The 22582-nt window shown below is 40.2% G+C and overlaps 1 protein-coding gene across 18 annotated transcripts in view; it reads right to left on the bottom strand.

The window, feature by feature from the left end:
* LOC128604704 (E3 ubiquitin-protein ligase UBR2-like) overlaps positions 1 to 22582 on the bottom strand; it is a 134347-nt gene that overhangs the window by 87293 nt on the left and 24472 nt on the right. For 11 of the 18 annotated variants that reach the window (XM_053619811.1, XM_053619819.1, XM_053619813.1 and 8 more), the window contains 10 exons: positions 20724 to 20843; positions 20464 to 20570; positions 20214 to 20342; positions 17252 to 17300; positions 17018 to 17157; positions 16024 to 16104; positions 15721 to 15893; positions 15113 to 15318; positions 14927 to 15020; positions 11342 to 12935 (listed from right to left, as the gene is read on the bottom strand). In XM_053619811.1, the coding sequence (XP_053475786.1) occupies positions 12671 to 12935; positions 14927 to 15020; positions 15113 to 15318; positions 15721 to 15893; positions 16024 to 16104; positions 17018 to 17157; positions 17252 to 17300; positions 20214 to 20342; positions 20464 to 20502 (1176 nt within the window). In that variant the 5' untranslated portion in view covers positions 20503 to 20570; positions 20724 to 20843 and the 3' untranslated portion in view covers positions 11342 to 12670. Of the gene's footprint in view, positions 1 to 11341; positions 14578 to 14926; positions 15021 to 15112; positions 15319 to 15720; positions 15894 to 16023; positions 16105 to 17017; positions 17158 to 17251; positions 17301 to 20213; positions 20343 to 20463; positions 20571 to 20679; positions 20844 to 22582 lie in introns of those variants that run through there. The other 7 variants (XR_008385260.1, XR_008385259.1, XM_053619820.1 and 4 more) reach the window with 7 other exon arrangements.

Raw genomic sequence — 22582 nt, forward strand, 5'->3', positions numbered from 1 at the left:
ATTGGAGTAATGAGAGCTCCATCCAGAGGCAGGACATCCGAAACGGATCAGACAGGTCCGGAGAGCAGAGAGGATCAGGATCTCTAGTATCTCCATAAAATCATGTGTGACTCGGCCGAAGGAGAGAGGAGAGAAAAGATTATTAGGACTGTGCTTAGCGTAACAGAAAGTCTAGTCAGGGTAGCCTTGAGTAAACAAATACGTTTTCAGCCTAGACTTAAACACTGAGACTGTGTCTGAGTCCCAAACACTAATTGGAAGACTGTTCCATAACTGTGGGGCTCTATAAGAGAAAGCTCTTCCCCCTGCTGTAGCCTTCACTATTCGAGGTACCGTCAAATAGCCTGCATCTTTTGATCCAAGTAGGCGTGGCGGATCATATAAAACCAAAAGGTCGCTTAGATATTGTGGCGCAAGACCGTTTAGTGCTTTATAGGTTAATAATAGTATTTTATAATCAGTGTGAGATTCCACTGGGAGCCAATGCAGTGTGGATAAGATCGGGGTGATGTGGTCGTATCTTCTGGTTCTAGTTAGGACTCTAGCAGCTGCATTCTGGACTAACTGGAGCTTATTTATATTCCTACTGGAACATCCAGACAGTAAGGCATTACAGTAATCTAGTCTAGAGGTGACGAAAGCATGAACTAGTATTTCTGCATCATGTAGTGACAATATGTTTCTTATCTTAGAAATATTTCTGAGATGAAAGAAAGCTATCCTAGTAATATTATCTACATGAACATCAAATGATAGACTGGAGTCAATAATCACTCCAAGGTGTTTTACTGCTGCACATGATGAAACAAAGTCCATCCGGAGTAACCATGTGATCAGAAAGATTACTTCTAGCTACACGTGGGCCTAATGCAAGTACTTCTGTCTTATCAGAATTAAGTAAAAGGAAGTTAATAAGCATCCAACGTCTAATGTCCTTTACACAATCCTCAACTTTACTGAGCTGCTGTCTGTCCTCTGGCTTCGCTGAAACATACAGCTGTGTATCATCAGAATAACAGTGGAAGATAATTCCATGCTTACGAATAATTTGACCTAGAGGTAGCATATATAAAGTAAAGAGCAGTGGGCCTAAAACAGAACCTTGTGGAACACCAAATTTAACCTCGGTATGTGTGGAGAAGTCTCCATTTACATCTACGAACTGATAACGATCGGTCAGATAAGACCTGAGCCAGGAGAGGACTGTTCCCTTAATGCCAACAACATTTTCTAATCTATCAAGGAGAATAGTGTGATCTATAGTATCAAAAGCTGCACTAAGGTCGAGTAACACAAGCAGCGAGACACAACCCTGATCAGAGGTCAGTAGAAGGTCATTTACTACTTTAACTAACGCTGTCTCTGTGCTATGATGAGGTCTAAATCCTGACTGATACATTTCATGAATGTTGTTCCTATGTAAGTACGAGCATAGCTGCTGTGTACAACCTTTTCTAAAATCTTAGAGATGAAGGGGAGATTTGATATTGGTCTATAGCTGGACAGTTGAGAGGGGTCAAGGTCAGGTTTTTTAATCAGGGGTTTAATAACTGCTAATTTAAGTGATTTAGGTACAGAGCCAGTGCTAAGGGAAGAGTTGATTATATTTAAAAGTGGTTCAATTACTCCTGGACAAATCTGTTTAAACAAACATGTAGGCACAGTATCTATGCAAGTTGATGAATTTGCTGAAGAGATTAATGAAGCTAGTTCGGTCTCTCTAAGAAGAGTAAAACATTCTAAACATTGATCTGATATTGCTATATTATCGTCTACAGGGTTAGTTCTAATACTGTCTGGTTTTAATTTAATAGCCTGAATTTCACATCTAATATTTTCAACCTTATCAATGAAAAATTTCATGAAATCTTCACTGCTATGTATTGATTGTGTTTCTTTCTGTAGTGGTTTTATTCCTAGTTAATTTTGCTGTGTTGAATAGAAAACTAGAATTGTTTTTGTTATCTCCTATTAAGGTGGAGAGACTTTTCTATATTTCAGTAGGCTCTCCTTCCATGCTGTTTGAAATATCACCAGTTTGGTTTGACGCCGTTTACGTTCTAATTGTCGAGTGGTCTGTTTTAAGGTTCGCGTTTGATCGTTTTACCAGGGTGTTCGTTTTTTTCTGTCTAATTAATTTTCTTTTGAGTGGAGCCACTCTATCTAGCGTGTAGCGGAGTGTTGACTCCAAGCTTTCAGTCGCCTGATCGAGTTCTATCGGATCAGACGGTGATCCAAATCTAATTGATGTCTCTACGAGGTTGTTTATGAAGCTCGGTGCAGTAGCTGATGTGAAAGTTCTAGAACTAACCTGATGGTATGTTTGACGGTTGTTCCCTTTATGACGCCGCAAATCTCAAGGTTTTTAAACGTTGTGGTGTCTGAGCAGGCCTGTATTCATTTGAACGGAGTTGTATTTAAATCTTTGGTCTATCTAACCTTTTCCTTTTGTTTGTTTATCTAACGTGTTTAAGAATGGACATTGAAATAATGTCTCCAGATACATGTACAGCTGTTTTGTGACTGTAAATTTGTACATGGAAAGGTGTTTTTTTTTTTTTTATAAACATGTCAAGTGATGAAAGTATGTTCTTTAAAAACAAGATATTAATAATAATAATAATAATAATAATAATAATAAGCTATTGTTAAATAGTTCAGAAGCTCCGTGCATCGTCCTTGATGTGTGAAAATGATACACTTTATAGTAATAACGCTGATGAGCTGCGTCAGTGTAAAATAGCCCAAACCTACCTTCAGTTTCAGGTGGCGTTGTGTGTTGTGCTGGATGGAGCTTGACTGCCCTCGTGTGTCCAACCTCGGGAACGGCAGTTTCCCAGCAGCGGTATTCTGTCATAAGAGTACATTTGTAGTTAGGCCCGAGTGGGGTAAGAAATATTACATGGTTTATATTACTGTGTCCCCTTTTTAACCCGTTCATGATCATTATTGTATACATTACAAAGATAAAGGTAATGTTCTTCCCTATTTGTGGATATTCTCGAAGTGAAATAGATGAGGCCACCTAGGGAACACTAAGTTACCTATGAGCAGTGATGAGAATGACATGTCTAATAACATTAGAAATACATTAATAATGTTATTATAATAGAAATCAAGGTGTGTACTTTAACATTATAAAATTTACATAGCAGTACATTCATAATCATCACCATGACGTATGATTGTGTTTTAAATGTGTTGTGTTGGTGTGCTGTCCGCATACCGTCTGTCTGGCCGGCACGCACACACATATAGTGAGATCGGAGCAGCGTCCCGAGTTCTAGAACTATCCTGATGGTATGATTGATGATTTCCCCCTTTATGACGCCGCGAGTTTTCAAATGTTGTGATGTCTGAGCAGGCCTCTGTATTCATTTGAACAGAGTTGTATTGAATCAATCATCGGTGTATCTAACCTTTGCATTTGGTTTGTTTCTTTGTTTGTGTACCTAGCGTGTTTAAGAATGGACATTGTCACAAAGCAGCTGTACAGATATCTGGATATATACTTTCCATGTAAAAGAAAAGAAAAGAAAAAAAACCTTTCCATGTCAAGTGATAAGGGTATGTTCTTTAAAAATGAGATAATGATTTGTATGCAATTCAGAAGACCATCATGCAGAGGATTGTGGCCTTCTGAAATGCTGGCAGTGTGGCCACAAATCGAAAGAATGCACCAACACCGCCTCCTGCACCGTGTGCAGAGCTGGGTCACACTTTTTTCCTGCCCAAGATCATACGCTAACGGTTTTAAGAGAAACATTAGTCAAGAATCATCGGTTTTGCCAGGACAATCCCAAAAAAGAAATAAAGATGAAGAGCAGGATACTGAAAAAACTGAAGGATCAACCACCATCGACAACAAAGATAAGCCAGACACTGTGGAATCCACAGTAAATTCAAAACAGGATCATGGGAAATAAGTAAACTCTTTGTTCGACAGTGAAGACAGTGTTTCGGCGGACAGTGACAGCGAGTCGGGAACATCAGATGAAGATGACACCCCTTCTGATGGAGCATCTGGGAGTAACTTCAGCGAGGATTCCCTAACTCCTGCTGGAAGACCCAACACATCACCCATACAAGCGAGGAATAGGCAGGGTGGAAAGAATGGAGAAGGAATGTGTCATATGTATGCCTGATTTAAAATATTATGTCGTTTTCAGATTTAACTGTTGCTCCATGCAATGTTGGATGTATACAGGCAAAAATGAATAGAGTTAAAAAGTTGAAATACCACCTACTGTAATCGAGACCAAGATGGAGAGCTCCTCTTGCAATCTAGCTGGTTGAATGTGGAAAACCTTCGTTCATCAGCTTACCAAACCGGAAAAAGTTTGAGCTTTGTTCTAACAGTGAACGTGCTCTGATTGTCTTTTTAGAGCTATTTAATACCAATGAAGACAGATGGAAAGACTTTTGTCCCCCATCAATATGGACATCAAGACGATTGTCATCACATTTTGGACCGGCCGAATTATGGATGAAGAAGATTGAACTTCATATTAAATGTTACCGAGACATTTTAAAACCCGTCGAAAAACCAGTAGATCAATTTGGTCTTTGGTACGGAGTCCATCAGTATCAAGTTAAATTACGAAAAAATGTAAATGGCCAATATGTTAACATTCCAAACAGCATCTCTCTAGGCCCGTATAATGGGCAGATTATTAACCGAGGACAAGTCGCTAGATGTTTTATTAGCCAGTCTGAAGATCATCATGCAAAAAATTGAGACCTTACTAAATGCTGGCAATGTGGCCAATTGGGACATCGAAGGAATGTACAAACGTCTCTTTGTGCACTTTATGTGGAGCCTCGGGACATCATTTCTTTTCTTTCCCGAACTCCTACACTAAGCGGTTTAAATCAGATATTCGTGAGAATCCTTCTGATCTACCGAATCAAGAAGTTAACGTCACCGAGCAGGAAGCAGAAACACAGAAAAATATCCAAAGTGAAGAAATTGTTACGTTCGTCATTGGACAGGAGAGCACCGAGAATACGGAGTTTACATTACACCCGGAACAAGACGACGTGGAAAAAGTGGATAATTCCAGTGACGAGGAGAGCAGCTACACAGACAGCGACACGTAGACAACTGATGAAGATACCGGCTCCGAAGGAGCTTTAGGAGATGCATTCAGTGAGGACTCCCTTGCAACGCATGCGAAGATGAACACTTTTACTCAAGCAACAACGGAAAATCATGGAGGACTTAAAAGATAAGAAAAAGTCGAGAGACACTTTTACCCTTATTACAACCCCCTTTTCGGAACCGACGGGAACTAGGCCTACTTCTCCGATTGAACAGGATTTAAAGCATCCGAGATTTCTGAGATTTTAACAGAGGTGTTCTTATCACACGTCATAAAAGACAATCTTAGCATCCGTTCATTTTAATCGTAGGAGAAAACTGGTTAATTTTGAGCTTTTTTCCGCTATTATCGTCTTCCTGGTTTAAAATCTCGTCGTATGCCTGTGACGTGGTAATGTACTATAGTACTTTGATGAGACGTAGGTGTCTCAGTTATTCATGAGCCTGTATGTTCTTATCCTATGAGAAGATGCGGTCTTAATTACTCATGATAGCACGTGGTGCTTTCCTACAGCTGTAGTAGATGAGAGAAGCGTTCTAATGGGTCGGAGGTGTTTGTTTCAGTGGTGTAAGAGTTCGAGTGTGTTTTCTCGGGAGAGCTATCAGAATTGGAGAAAGGTGGACTTCGGACTTGCTCATTTAAGCAGCTTGCGTCTACACAATGATGTGGTACTCGGTCCCGAGGACTTCTCCATCCCTTCAAATGAGGTACATGTGTAATTTTTAACCGACAGTTTTACTTGCCTTTTGAGGTAATTAAACTGCTTAAAGCTCCACGGGCCGTCACGTGCAAAACTATGCAGTGAGAGGCCGGGTTGAAGGGAAGAGCCTTCACCTTTTATTCGTGAAAAGCTTGAGCCTATTAGCTAGCTACCATTCCGACATTTCTCTCATCAATGCTGCCTCCAGTTTTGATTTATGTTTTCCTCCATAGTCTCGCCAGGGGCTAATGGTTCAAATAGATAGGGCAGAGGACCTGCACTGCTATCTACTGTGTCTCCATTTAGCCATGGGGATTCAGGAGGAGAGAAGTCCTCTGCCTCATCTGCAAACTTTTTGTCACTACCCACCTTTATTGCGAGTGTTCTGAAGGCTCGCCCCCTCTTCCACTCCTGCCTTTCCCTGCAACGCCCACTCCCCCTCCCTTCTTTACGCAGCCATCCACAGCCATTTAAGCTGCATCTTTCAAAAACATTGAGAGGCAAGAGGGAGGTTTCATGACCCTTTAAAGAAGAGACGACAGGATTCAACATCACCAGATTTGGACAGTACCGTCATTAGTACAACGAACCGAGGTAAGAAGAAATCGAAAACCTGACTTATGTGGACATATGACTTTAATATTTTAACATCTCATGGTTTCCTCTAAGTTAACTGTTGCTACTTGTAATGTTCAGTCGATATCCAACGGATATAAAAAACTAAATATATTAAGTCAAGAATATTTAGATATTTTATGTCTCCAAGAAACTAGACTAATTCGTATGAGGATGTTGATAGTACAAAAATATGGTCTAAAGGTTCGTCTGTGTTCTCAATCGGAGAAAGTAAGGCCGATGGAATAGCGATTTTATTTTTTAATAGTAAATTTAAATTCATTAGAATATGTGAAGTAATTCCAGGAAGATTAGCCTTTGCAGACGTTTATTATTGTGACAGAAAGATTACAATAATGTCAATACAGCACAAGATATGGTTAGGAAAATTCTGCTAGGTAACAGAAGAGCAAGATGAATAGATAGAATAGTGACTGAAGCATGTAAAATTAGGAGGGAGGGTACTTTCCTAAAATCCATGATGATTGAACATCAACTTAATAATGTGTTTATGACTTTATTCCTAAAAAGAAAGGATTTTACAAGATGAGATTCTATCTGTAAAACCAGAATAGACCGTTTATGTAAATAATAACTTTGAAGTGAAGCACTACGCAACAAAATTATTAGTGGATTCTGATCACCTAACTGTTATTTGTGGGGTTAGTTTTAAAAGGTGAAGAGAGAGTGAATTATTGGAAATTAAACACACAGATCCTGAAAAGTTCTACTGTGGTATCAGAACTAAAAGAAGAAATAACTAGAATTAAAACTTTGGACATATTTGCTAATCATAATTGTGAGTTATGGGAAGTTTTAAAAAGTCAAGTTAAGAAATGTTTTAAATAGAAAAGTTATCTTTTTAGTAAAAGAATAAACAAAAAACCCTGAAAAATACAATACGATAATGATGCAATACATAAAATTAAAGCTCAAAAGCCCAAGAAGACGAGAATGAAGAGAATGTTTAGGTAAATTAAAAAAATAATAATAAAAATAAAAAAGGTAACATCATAATAATTTTTTATTAAATATACAGGTTATTAATATGGAAGAGTCTTTAAATCACACTAAAGTAATTTGTTTAATAAAAGAAAAGAAGGCATTCTCATCGAGGCAATAAGAGCAGAAGATGGGGTTATAATCCAAAAACCTGAAGAAATAAGGAAAACTGTTCACAACCTTTGTCTAAATATGTATAAACCAATAGAAATTGACGATGGTCTCTTGAGAACGTTCATAAATTATGAATATGATATAGATGTGATCCCTACTAAAATTCAAGAGAGTGAAGTGATATCTGCCATTAAACAACTAAATCTAAAAACATCACAGGGAAAGGTGGCCTCTCGTCTGAATTTTATCATACATGTTCTCTAGTAGGGATGTCACGCGAACCGATACTTCGGTAACAAGTCAGTACCAACATTTTTAAAAGGTCACGGTACTTGTTTTTCTGCAGTAGTGTAGGTACATAATGAATGTACGGAGGTTGCAATTCTTCCGGAACTGAACGGGGCAGCAAATACGCATAAGTGTTTTAGTCGGTCCACAAGTGGTAAAGAAGAAAAACGCCAACAAGCACACGGGAAAAACTACAGAAGTTTAGCTCCGCCCCGACTCATTGAGAGGAAAAGAGAGGAAAGCTCATTGAGAGGAAAGGTAGAATCGGGTGCCGGCGTGCAGCCGATGCTATTGTTCATTTCAAACAAAGCGAGGAAACACCTGGACTTCGGCGAAGCGCCTGAAAGACTATTACGTTTGTTTGAGGCAGCTGCATTGTGGTCGTGAAACCAGCTAACGTTATGCTCCATGTAATGTTAGTGATATTCAATTCAATTTTATTTGTATAGCGCTTTTTACAACAGACATTGTCTCAAAGCAGCTTTACAGAAATATCAACACGGTATACAGATATTAAAGGTGTGAATTTATCCCAACTGAGCAAGCCACTGAGTGGCGACGGTGGCGAGGAAAAACTCCCTAAGATGTTTTAAGAGGAAGAAACCTTGAGAGGAACCCGACTCAGAAGGGAACCCATCCTCATCTGGGTAACAACAGTTAGTGTGAAAAAGAAAAAGTGGTGTATCTGAATGGGTCGAGTTTAGTACGTTGTATGAACTCGTCACGGTACTTCATGCATGCCTCACGGAGCAAAACGACATCGTTCTTGCCGTACATGGCGAGCTCTTTTTTTAAATCAAAAACCTTACCCGACACCATAACATACCACTCATCAAACAGAGCCCTCTCTTTGTCAGACATTGTCTCATAGCTGTAGAAATGCTTGTCAGGGTATGGGCCTACGTAGTCTTCATTTTCTATTCTATTGAACAGGTGTGGAAAATGACCTCTCTCAGCACAGGTTAGATTTAACGCGGCAGATGTCACGGACAGATGCATAGGGATAAAAGAGTAGCTATCGATGAAACGTTGCTTGAATGTCTTATCATACATTAAGATGATCCGACAGCCTTGCATAGTAATTTGGAGTGTTAGCCCTGCTTTTGCAAAATATTCCAATAGTATAAAATTGTCAAACCCTGAAGCGTTGTGTGCAACCCATGTGTAATTCTGATAATGAGGCTGTCTAAACTTTTTCACAAGTTGATCTATACAGTCTGTACCAGCGGCTGTGAACTCTTCCCCTTTAAATGTAATGGCGCATACGAAATTCGCTACGTGTTTACCGTCCGTGTGTTGTGTCTCAAAATCATAATAAATGTATTTGTCGCTAGGTGGTTCCATTTTTATCGGTTGTATGAAACATTGGTGTACTCCGTCATTAACCAATTCAGCTTTACAATGGATACAGTTTTCTGCAGGGCACACGTGTTTTTGTGGTGTGGCGCCGTTGACGTGATATCGCCCACTACATTTCTGACAGTATTTAGTGACATCACACTGAGCGTACTGTTGTCCTGTTTGCGTCTGTTTATGCGCGTTGTAACAGTAGGCTGATCTGCAGTACCGCAAACAATCGTGACATTGCCTCGTTTTGCCAACGTATTTATGACGATCAGGTGCATTACATACATCGCAAACGTATTTACACCCGTGGTCTCTGCGGCTAGTAAAACCATGATAGCAGTATTCGCACACGTATGGTGTACCGATGAATGCTTTTAGGTTCTTAATCAAGAAATAATGTTCGTTGTGTAAATACAAGAACACGGTCTTATTATGAGGCTCGTCATTGTTCGTAAAGTGTTCCAACAGACCAGAACATGTCCTATGGAATACTACTATTTTAACATATAACAACCGTTCAAACCGTGTGATGTCATTAAACCCTATCTTTTGTTGTACCGAATACCCTGCAGTTTTCTGTAGAGACGCGGCTAACAACTCAAGTTCACTACATGGCGTATGCGGTTGTAGAAAATGGGACAGACAGATCGCAAAACACAGATTGTTAGATACGTTGTTGGGACAGAACAGATTCATTCTGTTTCTGGCAATCACCTCGTTATGAGCTAAATCACGTATCTTTCGATAAGCACCACCTTGTTTACCGAGAGCTATAGACACATTCAGATCTAGACATTCATCAGCCCGTACGTCAGAATTACTTTGCATAATGTTCTCTAGTTGTTGTGTTGATATGTGCAAATCGTAATCATTATCAGGTGACAAGACAGCGTTAACGTCAGAGGGTAGAATAGGGCCTCTCAAGGTAATGTTGATTAAACCCCCATCTGGAAGCCAGCAGTCTGGAAAACGACACTATTTCAGACATGATATCATGCAGAAATATAGCGTACGCTGCCAGGTCTGGAGCGGTTATCACACGCATGTTTATACGACGCCGTATCTCCAATCCATTAAATCTGCGTCTCGGTACCACCATATAACCACCAACAGACCCACCCTCTCTTACGATAGACTCAATAGCGGCTTCGGATAACCCAAAATTTGGCTCCGAAGGATTAAACGATTGACTGTCTGACCCGCACCCCACTTGCTGTGAATTTGAATCGCTGTCTAACAACGAATTAGGCAGTGGTTCTGTTTGAACCTCAGCCATTGATCTAACAATGTTTAACAAGTCCAACAAAGTATCAGTTGTAGACTGCTGTCTATTCAGATCCTCCATTGTCCGAATTAAACCCTGTAACGTCTCTGTATTGCCACGCTGTTCAAAAGTACACACACCATCGTCGTCGCATCTTCTAAATTTAATTGCTGCTCCCAGATTACACGAGTTTTCACCACACCGCTTTGACATTTTTACAGATTTTTTTGGAATGGAAACAAAAACTATTTTAAAAAAAATAATAAATAAATAAATAAATAAATAAAATCACACACAGTAAAACAGATACGAACCAGCAAATAAACACACACACACAAACACACACACAGGGATATAAAATACTTATTGTACAACTCACCCAAGTTTCTTGTTTTAAACCAGCTGTACAAGCTGTTTTAACAATTCCGTCGTCAGGTGTTGACTGTGATCAACGCGACAAATCTCCCCAGCAAGAAGCTTCCGGGTTGCTATGATTTGTTTATGTGTGATGGTATGGTTTTGTGACGTTTCCACAACACTTTGATTATAGAGAAGAATCAGCATCTTTATAATGTCCAGACGCTCGGTGATGCTGGCAAAAGTCTTTTCAAATCCAGCAATACGATCTTCGATGGCCTTGAACCCGGTTCGTATCACCTCCGCCAAGTCTCTGTTATTGTCTATAACAGTAGCCTCGCGACCAAATGCTTCTTGGTTTGAAGGCAGACTGTCTCCAGGAACCGGGGTAAATACACAAGCGTCCCACGAATCAAACAGCTCCTGATTCCAGTTCAAACAAGAGTCTATAGCGCGCGGTTCATTCACAGCTGACTCTTGGAAAAAAAAAAAAAAAAAAAACATTGCTTAGGATACCGGCACTATGAATGAAACACTCTTTTTTAAAAAAAAAAAAAAAAAAAAAAAAAAAATAGATCTTGGGGAGATCTTGATCGTTTACGTTTAGACGTAGCGACACCCGCGCTGTGGACCTGAGCGACTGTTTTACGCTCGGCCTTTCCAGAGCTCGTTGGTATACCGCGTTCAGTGGAAACCGCAGCACTATTTTTGAACTCGGGTGCAGCGATCTTGTTTACAAGATTTGACAAGCCTTGAACAGTAAACAAACGAACACAATACATAACAAAACATCTTAAACCACTTTTAAACATAGATAAATATCTCATTATTACAGATCTTACCCAGCACGGGGTTTTCCAACCTGACTCGCGGGACTTCTGTGTTCGCCCCTTTGTGTAAAATAAAGTAAAATCATTAAACACATACACATCATACATAGGATCGAACACTTATAAAGAATAACAACGCACGTACCGCTTGCCTTGTTCAGAAACTTGATTTCGTCTACGATGTCTGGGATAGACACAATATCATCATCACCTGTAGCGTTAGATACCTGTTTTATCCACCACAATAAACCCATAAATTCGTTTATAAATAAAAACATTCTTAACTATGTGTAATAATAATAATAATAATAATAATAATAATAATAATAATAATAAAAATAAAACAAAACACTTACTGCCATTAACACCCCCACAGACACTCATTATCATAAACAATCTGTAGGATCACACCACGACCCCCCTGCTCATAAAAAAACTCTTGGTCAGGAAGAAACAAAGGGCCATAAATGAAGCACTCCTAGAGAAACGCAGGCCTGACAAGGACGAGGCCATAAATTAGCCCTCTAGTTCTACCGCCATGATTGACATTTTGACAGAACGTACTGGCTACGATGAAAACACGTGTATGGGTGTGTTTAGAGAGAGAGAGAGAGAGAGAGAGAGAGAGGCGTGTCTGAAAACACGTATGGTGGGCGGGGTTTAGCGAGAGTGAGGTGTCTCAGTTTAACTTCATTACTGCTTAACACAGCGACTGGAAGACATCTCTGGAAAAAACTATCTTCTAGTTTAGACATTACGGCGATTCTTTTAACCAGCACTTTAACATTTTTACCTCGTAAGGATCTTTGTTTAGAAGTCGTGTAATATGCGCGATTCTTTTTAAACAGCTCTTTTAACCATTTTTACCTCCTAAAAGTTTTGTGTTTAGAATGTATGTAATTTTAAACAGATTCTTTTTTTTAAAAAAAGACGCTTTAACTCCTAAACTTTTTATTCAAAGGTAAACCGGGATCCCTAAAAACATAATCAACAATTGTTTTCATTTATTTCACACAAAAATATTCTACTCATATCTGTACACATTCAAACATCATGCTTTTCTAACAATGTGTTTACACAAACGAAATAACGCCACACAGGAACACAAACACATCCCCACATTAAAAACATTATTTCTTTTCAGACGTATTTCACCCCACCAAAAAACAAACTCATTAACAAAAACACCTTTTGTTGGGAGGGGGGCTATCCCCCCCACACACACACACCTCTCCACAACACCCCCAGACACAAAGGAGCCAGATCGACCAGCTGATACACTCCATAGGGTTACCCCCCTCACCACCCCTACAGACCTGCCAGTCAGGGAAGCACAGAGGGTCATAAATTATCAAACACACTACTTTGATTGACAGTTTGACAGAAAGTGTATGATATAACTACTCACAAAGGGTTCTTTTAAATCAGTGCAGCGGTGGTGGGATTTTGCCAAAACGCAAATTAAACAGCTGTGTCAACAGTATACCTCCAATGTCACGAGAGACACAACTCTACGCATGAAATCCTTGGAGGACGAAATAATGGCGCTTCAAGAGTTCATGAAAAACACAGGACGGCAGGTATGCATAGAAAATTTAAGAACAAAAAAGAGTTTATTGACTAAATTGCTAGACGTTACTGCACAAGGAGCTCTGGTCAGGTCACGGTTTCAGAATGTGGAGTGTATGGATGCACCGTCGAAATTCTTTTTTAATTTGGAAAAAAAGAATGGTCAGAATAAGATGATACATGGCCTGTTTTCTGATGAAGGGACACTTTTAGGGGACCATAGAGAAATTCGAAAGAGAGCAGTCGGTTTCTACAAGGAACTGTACAAGTGTGAAATCTCCGATGATGAGGCCCATGATAACGTCTTCTTGAAGGATCTCCCTCAGGTGTCAGAGGAAACACATGCAGACCTCGGAGGGGCGTTGACCCTAGAGGAACTGCTACGAGCCCTCCAGGGTATGGAGAGTGGCAAGGCACCAGGGATCGATGGTCTACCGGCTGACTTTTATAAATCTTTTTGGCCTGACATGGGTGCAGACCTACTGGAGGTACTGGGTGACAGTTTAGTCACGGGGCGGCTGCCACTCAGTTGTCGCAGAGCAGTATTGACTCTGTTGCCCAAAAAAGGAGATCTACACGACATAAAATCATGGAGACCTGTTTCAGTTCTCTGTGTGGAATACCGACTGCTCTCTAAGGTATTGGCAAACCGACTTAGTATAGTCATGGAAGAGGTGATCCATCCGGACCAGACCTACTGTGTGCCGGGTCGAGTCATTCACGACAACGTTTCGTTCATTAGGGATGTTGTAGAGGTCGGAAGGATTTTTAATTTGGAATGTGGTTTGGTTTTAATTGACCAGGAAAAGGCTTGCGACAGGGTTGAGCATACCTACTTATGGAACGTTTTGACTGCTTTTGGTTTAGTATTAGCAAGCAAGCGGTGTTATTAGTTGTTTTCTTTTTTGCTGCGGGGAGCTGTTGATCTCGTGGCGGAGTGTAGGGATGGCGGCTCACCTGAGCGGTGGAGCCCGGCCTCTCTCACTCCATCACGGGGTGCGGTGTGAGGTGAGCTCTGAGGTCTCGGTGGAGCAGGTGTTAATGGCGGTAGGGGAGTTTATTAGATGCAAAAACATTGTGGCGGCATCGAGAATGAACAAGAATGAACAAGGTCCTTCGAATGTGGGAACATTGGGCAGAAAAAGTTTGCGTGTCCACATAAAAAACAAGATTACCAAGCGTAACAAGTTCCATCACCTGATTTCTTTAGCTTTTGATACTCACTGCACTTACTCCTAAGGTCAGATCAGGTTAACGTTCTTTGCTTCCCCATGAGGCGCAATAAGTTTACAGACTATGAAAGTAACACTGGCTTGATCCAAGACAGTGAAAAATAGTCAAGTGCACATAGCAAGCTTCGTTTCATGCTTTGTGTCGATGATCAGCTCACTGTATTGGGACAAAAAAAAAATAATCTGCAGATCGCATATTTAAGCCAAACACATCCAATTTCTATCTACATCTTATCGATCACCACACATCCATGAAGACTTTCCTGTACATCACAGATTGGGTTTTTGACTTTTCAGTCACAAAACATCCAGACTGATTGATTAATACTAGCTAATTTATTGTGATTGCTCATATAAATAGAGGTCACATTATTTTCTAGACAAACTATTTACTGTTAGCTGCTGATTCTATTGCCTATATCCACAAACATTTGAAAGCAGCAAAACTTTTTATTTGGGATTAAGTAGAAGGCTGTCTAGAAGTAACATTTTGCCCAACTCCTCACCTCTGCCAGCAGTGAGAGTGCATGATGTGGCCACAGCTGCCGGTATGGGTACCAAAGGACAGGTCAGGGTGCATGAAGAGGGGATCATAGCTCTCTGTAACGCACATGTATCCTCCAGAAATAAGCACACTGGCTACTCAAACCTATCCAATTACTTGACTTGCACACTGTAAACCATAACCTTACCTGGATTGTGAGGGGGTCTTTTGCGGTTCTTGGACATGACCGTAGAGCGTTGGACAAAGGCAGCGAGCACCATGGCGGTGCCATCAGGTAGGATCTCCTGCGCTTCGTGACACAGGATACACATCTCCATCTGCCTCCTCTCTCCTCCTCTGGCACGCCAACGACGAGGTCCCACACACACCAGAGCACCGTCACATGAACTGGGGCTGTACCAAGCAGAGACGGATGGTTACAAGTACACTATAACCTTAATTTTATGTTAAGGTACCTCTGAATTTGTTAAAATAATCAATGTTGAATAAATGGGTTCATCTTTTTTTAATCACCAAGAAATTGCTAAAAATGGCCTAGGATCCTCTCTACTCATTTACCCCAACAGAAAATGCTCTAAATGAATATGCAAGATAGAGTTTAAGGATGGGAATTTACTTATGTTATGTGAAGACCACCATTATATGCAAGAACTTTTAGAACAGACAACTGCTCAGCAAAGTCAAGGAGCTGTTGATGCATGCATCTACTGACATAAATGTACTGACTGGATATTGAGAATACAATACAAGTTGACTTATTAAGAACGCTGCGCCACTACGAGCATGCTTAGGTACCTATGCTCTGCTGATGTAGAGGCTGAGGCGTCCAGATCCTCTGAATCCTGCTTGAGCAGATCTATGTACTTATTGATAAAATGACTCTGGCTCTCTAATGTTTGAGCCATGGTCTTTTTCCAGCACAGTTCAGCTTTCCTTTTTCTCTCTGCTTTGTCTTTGTCCCACACAGTCTGCAACACACACACACACACACACACACACACACACACACACACACACACACGTAGATTTAAGCTCTTCAACACTTTAAAGGGTGATGGTTAATATGTCCGTGGAATAGAAAGTTGCTCAAAGTCTGACCTCCTTGTGACAGTGCCCTGTTCCTTCACAGGGAGCTGCAGCAGCTGTGCACTCGCGCATCGTTTTAATGCTAACCACCATCTGTGTAGAAAAAGATACATAATTTAGGAAAATACTTTTACAAGAAACTAGTTAGAACTACATGCACACACAAAGTCTTGCAAAACTAAGCAGATGTTCAATAGAACACATTTGTGCACTAAAAAGTATATACACACACCATACCATTAAATACTGAAGATGCATTACAATTTTACTAACATTTAATTTGCCTGTTTCTCTTCAAAGTACATACTACAATACATCATTAGCCTTGGCCTACACCATGGCCTTTATATGTACATGTTCTGCCTGGTGCAGGTGTCCTGACAGTTTTCACTATATGGAAAATAAAATGCATACATCACAGTGCATGGAAGTTCAGTTTGTGTAGTAAGCAATCCTTACAGGTCATTTAAATATTCATGTTGACATACAGCTTTTAAGTAACACGCACAATAAGCCACATCAAAACACCCCTAGGGCCACCTACAGATGATCAGCAGCAAAACCGCTTTGTGACAGTGAAGCATTTGTGCTTCACCGTGGTGAGAGGTGCTGCTTTGCCTACCGGCCACGCCACCTTGAGCGGTGTTGCACTGCTTGGATTTCAAACAGGTCTTGATGATGCAGCACTGCTTTAAACTTCATGGTAAAAAAGGTCATCTTTTGTATGTTGCGCCTACCTTCAGTGAGCAAATTGCAAAACATGCTAGGCTGCCACCTGGTGGACATATTAGGTGCACGCATAGAGAGAGTAAGGCACATTGCAAACATAATCAAGATGTAATTTTACTTTAAGGATCCAGCGAATCATGTCTTTGTGCACTTCCAAGTGAGGCGCGCACTGCAAGGTCTCTAACAGAGCCAGGATGCTTGGAGTGTTGCCGGGGGCTTCATTTTGTTGAATTTACGACACTATCATGTCATTTTAACAAAACATACAAACATTTACCCTCTGCAGCATGGACTCAGACCAGTGTCCTCCACTGAGCTCCATAGCCCACTGCAGCACAGCTCCCAGCATGCCAAGCAGCACGTCACACTGCAGAATGTTTACCAAGCTGGCAAACAGTGGGCAGAATGGAGGCAGGGCTACGACACACACAGACACTCACACTTCAGCAATCTGCATTCAGCTGACCAATCATTTTCAGATATGACTACAATCACTGAAGAAATAGCTTACCTGGGTCCTCTCCATTCTGTCTCTTAAGCTTTCGCTGAGCTTCCTCTGCCTGTATCCAAAATAAACTACATAAAAATTTAGAAAAACCATTAGTGCTCATGTGACTAAAGAGAATTACTACATCTGACAAAAGCAGCACATCACCTTAAGGACATCCTCAGCACTAACAGCCGAATCAAAATGCAAATGGATAAGTGCATATATTGAGCTTCCAAAGAGCATTTCCTCATTAGACCACTAGGCACTCAAACTGGTATTTTGTCATTTATGTGCTTTTCTTTATCAATCACACAATCTGACAGAGGCTCTACACTTAAGAGAAGGAACTAAAGAATGAAGTAACACGCGAGTTGCAGACAGTTTTAGTTACTGCGTAGCAGGAGACTTTCTGTTGTGAGAAACAGTAGCGGATGGTGTCCACTGAGTGTCCACACATACTAAGAGTGATGGGTTGTTCTCCATCAGTAAAACCGCTGTGGCAGTGAGTCAGAACTGTTAGGCACTTCTTACAGGCTTCAATTAGCACCCACTCCTGCAAATATATAGCACATAACAGGCTCAGCATGGACAGTCCTTATGCAAAAGGCAAATTGCAGGGTGCGTCTTTGATTGATAAACTCAAGGTCATGCACACATCAGATGTTGGAGTAGGTACCTGGCCACTGAAAAGTAGTTTTATGACTGCATTCAGATCTCCTGTTCTGTTAGCTCAAGGCAGCTATTATAAATTGCCGTTATATCCTCTCAGAAATTCAGGTTAGTGTAGGTGAGGCAGCCAGCAATAAATATAATAAATATTTACATATGACCTAGAAATCTTGTCAGAAATCACTTCAGGCTACAACATACATGCACACATACAGGGTGTCGTTAAAAAAAGAAACTTGTAACGATATTAATCGGTACAATATTTAAGGACCTAATAAGGATTACATGCAGCCCTTTGACTACAGAACAGCTTGAAAAATTCTTGGAATGCCGTCACGCAAGTCCTGAGTGCATTGTGTTGGGATGTTCTTCATTCTTCACCAGGAAAACCCCTCCGTTCGTTAAGAGATAAAGGAGACGGACATCTACTGAGTCTGCATTCCAGATACTCCCATAAAAGGGTCAATGATGTTTAAACCTGGTGATTTAGGAGACCACTGTGTTAGTGTTCACCAAACCAGTTTTATACAAGGGTAGTACAATCATGTGACATGGGATTATCATCATGAAGTGTTTGTAGCATACATATCTTCTGGTCTTGAACAATTATTTCCAATTTCTCATGAGTCTAAGTTTTGAGTTCTTTACACCAGGTTATGATTCTTCATGCATTGACATTTGATGCAAAAGGTTTCTGAATGGCAGCCCTGGTTTTGCAAAGCTCATAATGCACAGATTTGCTGAGCCTAGTTCATGGACATGTTCATTTAATAGCTTTACTATGTTCGTCCATAGCTACGGACAATAGCTTCGTCAGTAGCTTTGACTTGCGACCACTGTTCCTCTTTGCTGAACCCTTTTGTCTATGTTTGATATACTCTTCCTTGATTTTGAAACATTAACGGCGTTTACACACCTAGTTCATTTGAGCACTCAAAGCGGTCTCGGGCCTATATAAGGTGTATATATGTGAACATTCAAGTGATCTCAGACCCCTCCCTAAAAGGACCCACAAACGAACCGTACTCAGGCCACCTTCTGTGGTTTTGATTAATTTATGCATTGTGAAAACAAAGTAGTCTCGGTCTGCTTCACATTTGCTCCATACAGTAGATAAAGAACCTGAGAGTTGCTGTACATGTATAGCTACAGTTTTCCGTTACCTAACAGAAAAACAACTCAGATGTTTTACTTTGGGATCATGTGGTCCTACAATAATGTCAGCATTTTGTTTAGCAATATGACATAAGCTAACAGAGCCACTGTGGTAATAGCAATTATCATAGCATTTCAGCCAAATGACTGTATCGTGTAAAGCAACCATCTTGAATGGCATAGTCACTATTAAACTATGGGAAAAGAGTTAGTGTGAACACCAAGTGATCAGAGATCTCATCAACACTAAAATTTCCAGAAACAGAACTGGGTCCACTTTCGAGTCCAACTGTACTGTGAACACCAAAAGCACTGAGGCCATTTGCAGCTCCCTTTCAGGTCTCGCTTATATTAAACCTAGAACTCCTGAACCTAAATCTTTCGCCATCCCGTCATCAGTGAGCTCGCCTCAATCTCGTCAAGTGATGAATGAAATCTGATCCGTGCTGCGACTCTGACCCTTCGGCTCATGATGAATTGAGCAAACGCGCTCAGTTTTTAATTGCAGCGTCCTAACTGAACTAAATGATTTTTATTACTAGAAAAAAGCAAAATGACAGTAGGGGCAATGCCGCAGCGGGCAAGTGATGTAATCGCTGTGTGGCCGAACACCATGTAACACTGGGAACACCGACTAACGCATCAAGCCAATTTTGGGGACTGATGCACCTGCAATTGCAACACCCACTATTTAGCCGAACTGGAGCTCTGTCAGTTGCCTGTTAATTCTGAAAACTCATTAAGGGATCATTTTCAGACCATTTTTATAGTGGCTGCATGCTGTTAGCTGGCACAACGATTCACCCATACACAATAGCTGTTTGTGTCAAGATGCTTTTTCATGTACTGTTAGTTATTTTGTCCACTTCCTGCACGTCGAATACTTCCTTCTTATTTGAAGGCTTCCATATATAGATTTAAATTTACAACCACATGTAGAACTTTGACCTTCAAGAAATCCCTACTCAGAGCCAATCATTTCCATACACCTCAAAGACATGACAAAGACAAAAGTCCTGTGATCTTCAGACAGATCTTGTTGGTTTTAGTTTGTGCAGGAATAATATGTGCATTTGCTGCTATGGTCGCACTACCAGAACTCCTGTAGAGTGTGCACATATTGTAATATACTAGTACTGGTGAGTGTGTTAGTACTCACATCACTGGCACACCACTCTTGCATCACTGAGATAATGTGTGTGAGCTTCATCTGCAATGTGAAGGCTGTCACCCACAATGGTTCCATCTCTATGTCTTGGTCCACGTCGCGTACTACTGGGTCCATACCCTGCAGAAATCACAAACCCCAACACACATTATACTACTGATATTAAACAACATGGCTATATTTCACCCCACATGATTATTACATCTATAACTGCAAGTTAACATGGCTTATACAAACACACAAACACACTGCATGCACTTGAGCAGCTCCAAGAAAGCATCAAGTCCTTCCAGAAACTTCTCCCTGAGCTTGTCGGTCCACTCTGTTGGACGGCTAATCAGGACATATCTGAGTTTAAAAGAAAAAAGTTTAATGAGAATGATTAGCTATTAATTATCATTAATAATGATATTCTCTGACAGACAGTGTAACACATTCTGCTTTTTTCCAGCCGTACTTGAGGTCTTCTATAAGACTCTGGACCCTGCGGAATTTAAAGACCTTTTGTGCACTGTAGAGTTCAAACTGAAATCGTCCCTGCTGGTCTCGACGTTTCAGGTGATCATGGAGTGTGCGGACGATCGTGGTCATCAGGCTCTCCTCTGTGATCAGCATCCGTGCCTGTAATGAGGATAAGACCACAAATCGGTACATCTAATAGTGATAAAGTTAACATTTTGTTACAATTCCAATAAATAGTCAAATGAAGTGCACTTCGTTCAACCCTACTTTAATAATAAATGTTTTCCCCAAATAGGGAAAACGACCTTGCTGCTAGATCTTTAATCATTCTATTAAGCTGTATATTCACTATACAACTGGGGGGAAGAACAGTTAAAGTGTGAACATTCAGAATTGAGTGAATCTAAGAAGACTGTTTCTCCCAACACGTACATGATACCAAAGCCACTGCACACCAGATACAGTGGAGCTTGAAATGTGAAAGTTTTCTATATTTCTGCATAAATGAGACCTAAAACATCAGATTTTCCACACAAGTCCTAAAAGTAGGCAAGAACCCAATTAAACAAACTAGACTGAAATATTATACTTGGTCAATTATTTATTGAGGAAAATGATGCAATATTACAAATCTGTGAGTGGCACAAATATTGTACTTCTAACCTTAGAGTAAGAACCTCGAAGATTAGCAGTTAATTTGCCTGAATCTCAAGAGAAAGTGGGTCATGCAGCAAGAAAACAACCTTAAACACACTTTTCTTCTCTAACCATTTTTGGTAGAATGAATTAAGTGAATGTTTTGGAATGTTCAAGTCAAAGTCCTGACCTTAATCCACTAGAAATGTTGTGGAAGGACCTGAAGGAAGCAGTTCATGTGAGGAAACCCACCAACATCCCAGAGTTGAAGCTAAAATTCCTCCAAGCCGATGTGCAGGACTGATCAACAGTTACCGGAACTGTTTAGTTGCAGTTATTGCTGCACAAGGGGGTCACACCATATCCTGAAAGCAAGGGTTCACATACTTTTGCCACTCACAGATATGTAATATTGGTTCATTTCCCTCAATATATAAATGATGAAGTATTATATTTTTGTCTCATTAGTTTAATTGGGTTCTCTTTATCTATAACCCCAATTCCAAAAAGGCTGGGACAATATGGAAAATGCAAAAAAAACCAAAACAAACAAACCCCAAAACCAAAGAGACATTTGAATATTCAATTCACCCTGTACTATATTGAAAACACATTATTTGATATTGTACTTTGAATATTTAAAAAATAAATTGAATTCACACTCATTTCAAATCTGATGACTGCAACAAACTCCTAAAAAGTTGTTTAACACTGTGTAACATCACCATTTCTTTTATTAACAAGCGGGATTTTCTACCATTCATCCGTTATAGATTTCTTCAGCTGCGCAACTATACAGTGCCTTGGTTGCACTCTTTTGCACTTCATAATGCACCACACTTTCTCAATCAGAAACAGGTCAGGACACGAAGGCACGGTGAAAATTTGCACTGACAGGTAATGGAGAACTCCCTGTCATGGTCATCCTTCATGTAGGGCTGGACGATATGGCCAAAATGTATATCACGATATATTGCTTAATTTCGGTCGATACGATATAACTCCGATATCGATATGAACAATATAAATCCTCAGAAAAACTGCCAAGGACGCCCACAACAGATGTCTGTACCTTCAAACTTCTGTAAAATGAATGCCAAGTCTATGAAACCTCCTCCTATAAAACTATATAATAATTTAGAAATTAAAAAAAATATTTTGAATTTAACCTTCATACAAGCAAGAAATGTGAAATCACTGTCAAATAAACAAATCTCTCACCTTTGTCAATATTAATATCTTTAACTTATTACTATTTTATT

The sequence above is a fragment of the Ictalurus furcatus genome, unplaced genomic scaffold (assembly GCF_023375685.1).
Source record: "Ictalurus furcatus strain D&B unplaced genomic scaffold, Billie_1.0 scf2, whole genome shotgun sequence".
Taxonomy (NCBI): Eukaryota; Metazoa; Chordata; class Actinopteri; order Siluriformes; family Ictaluridae; genus Ictalurus; species Ictalurus furcatus.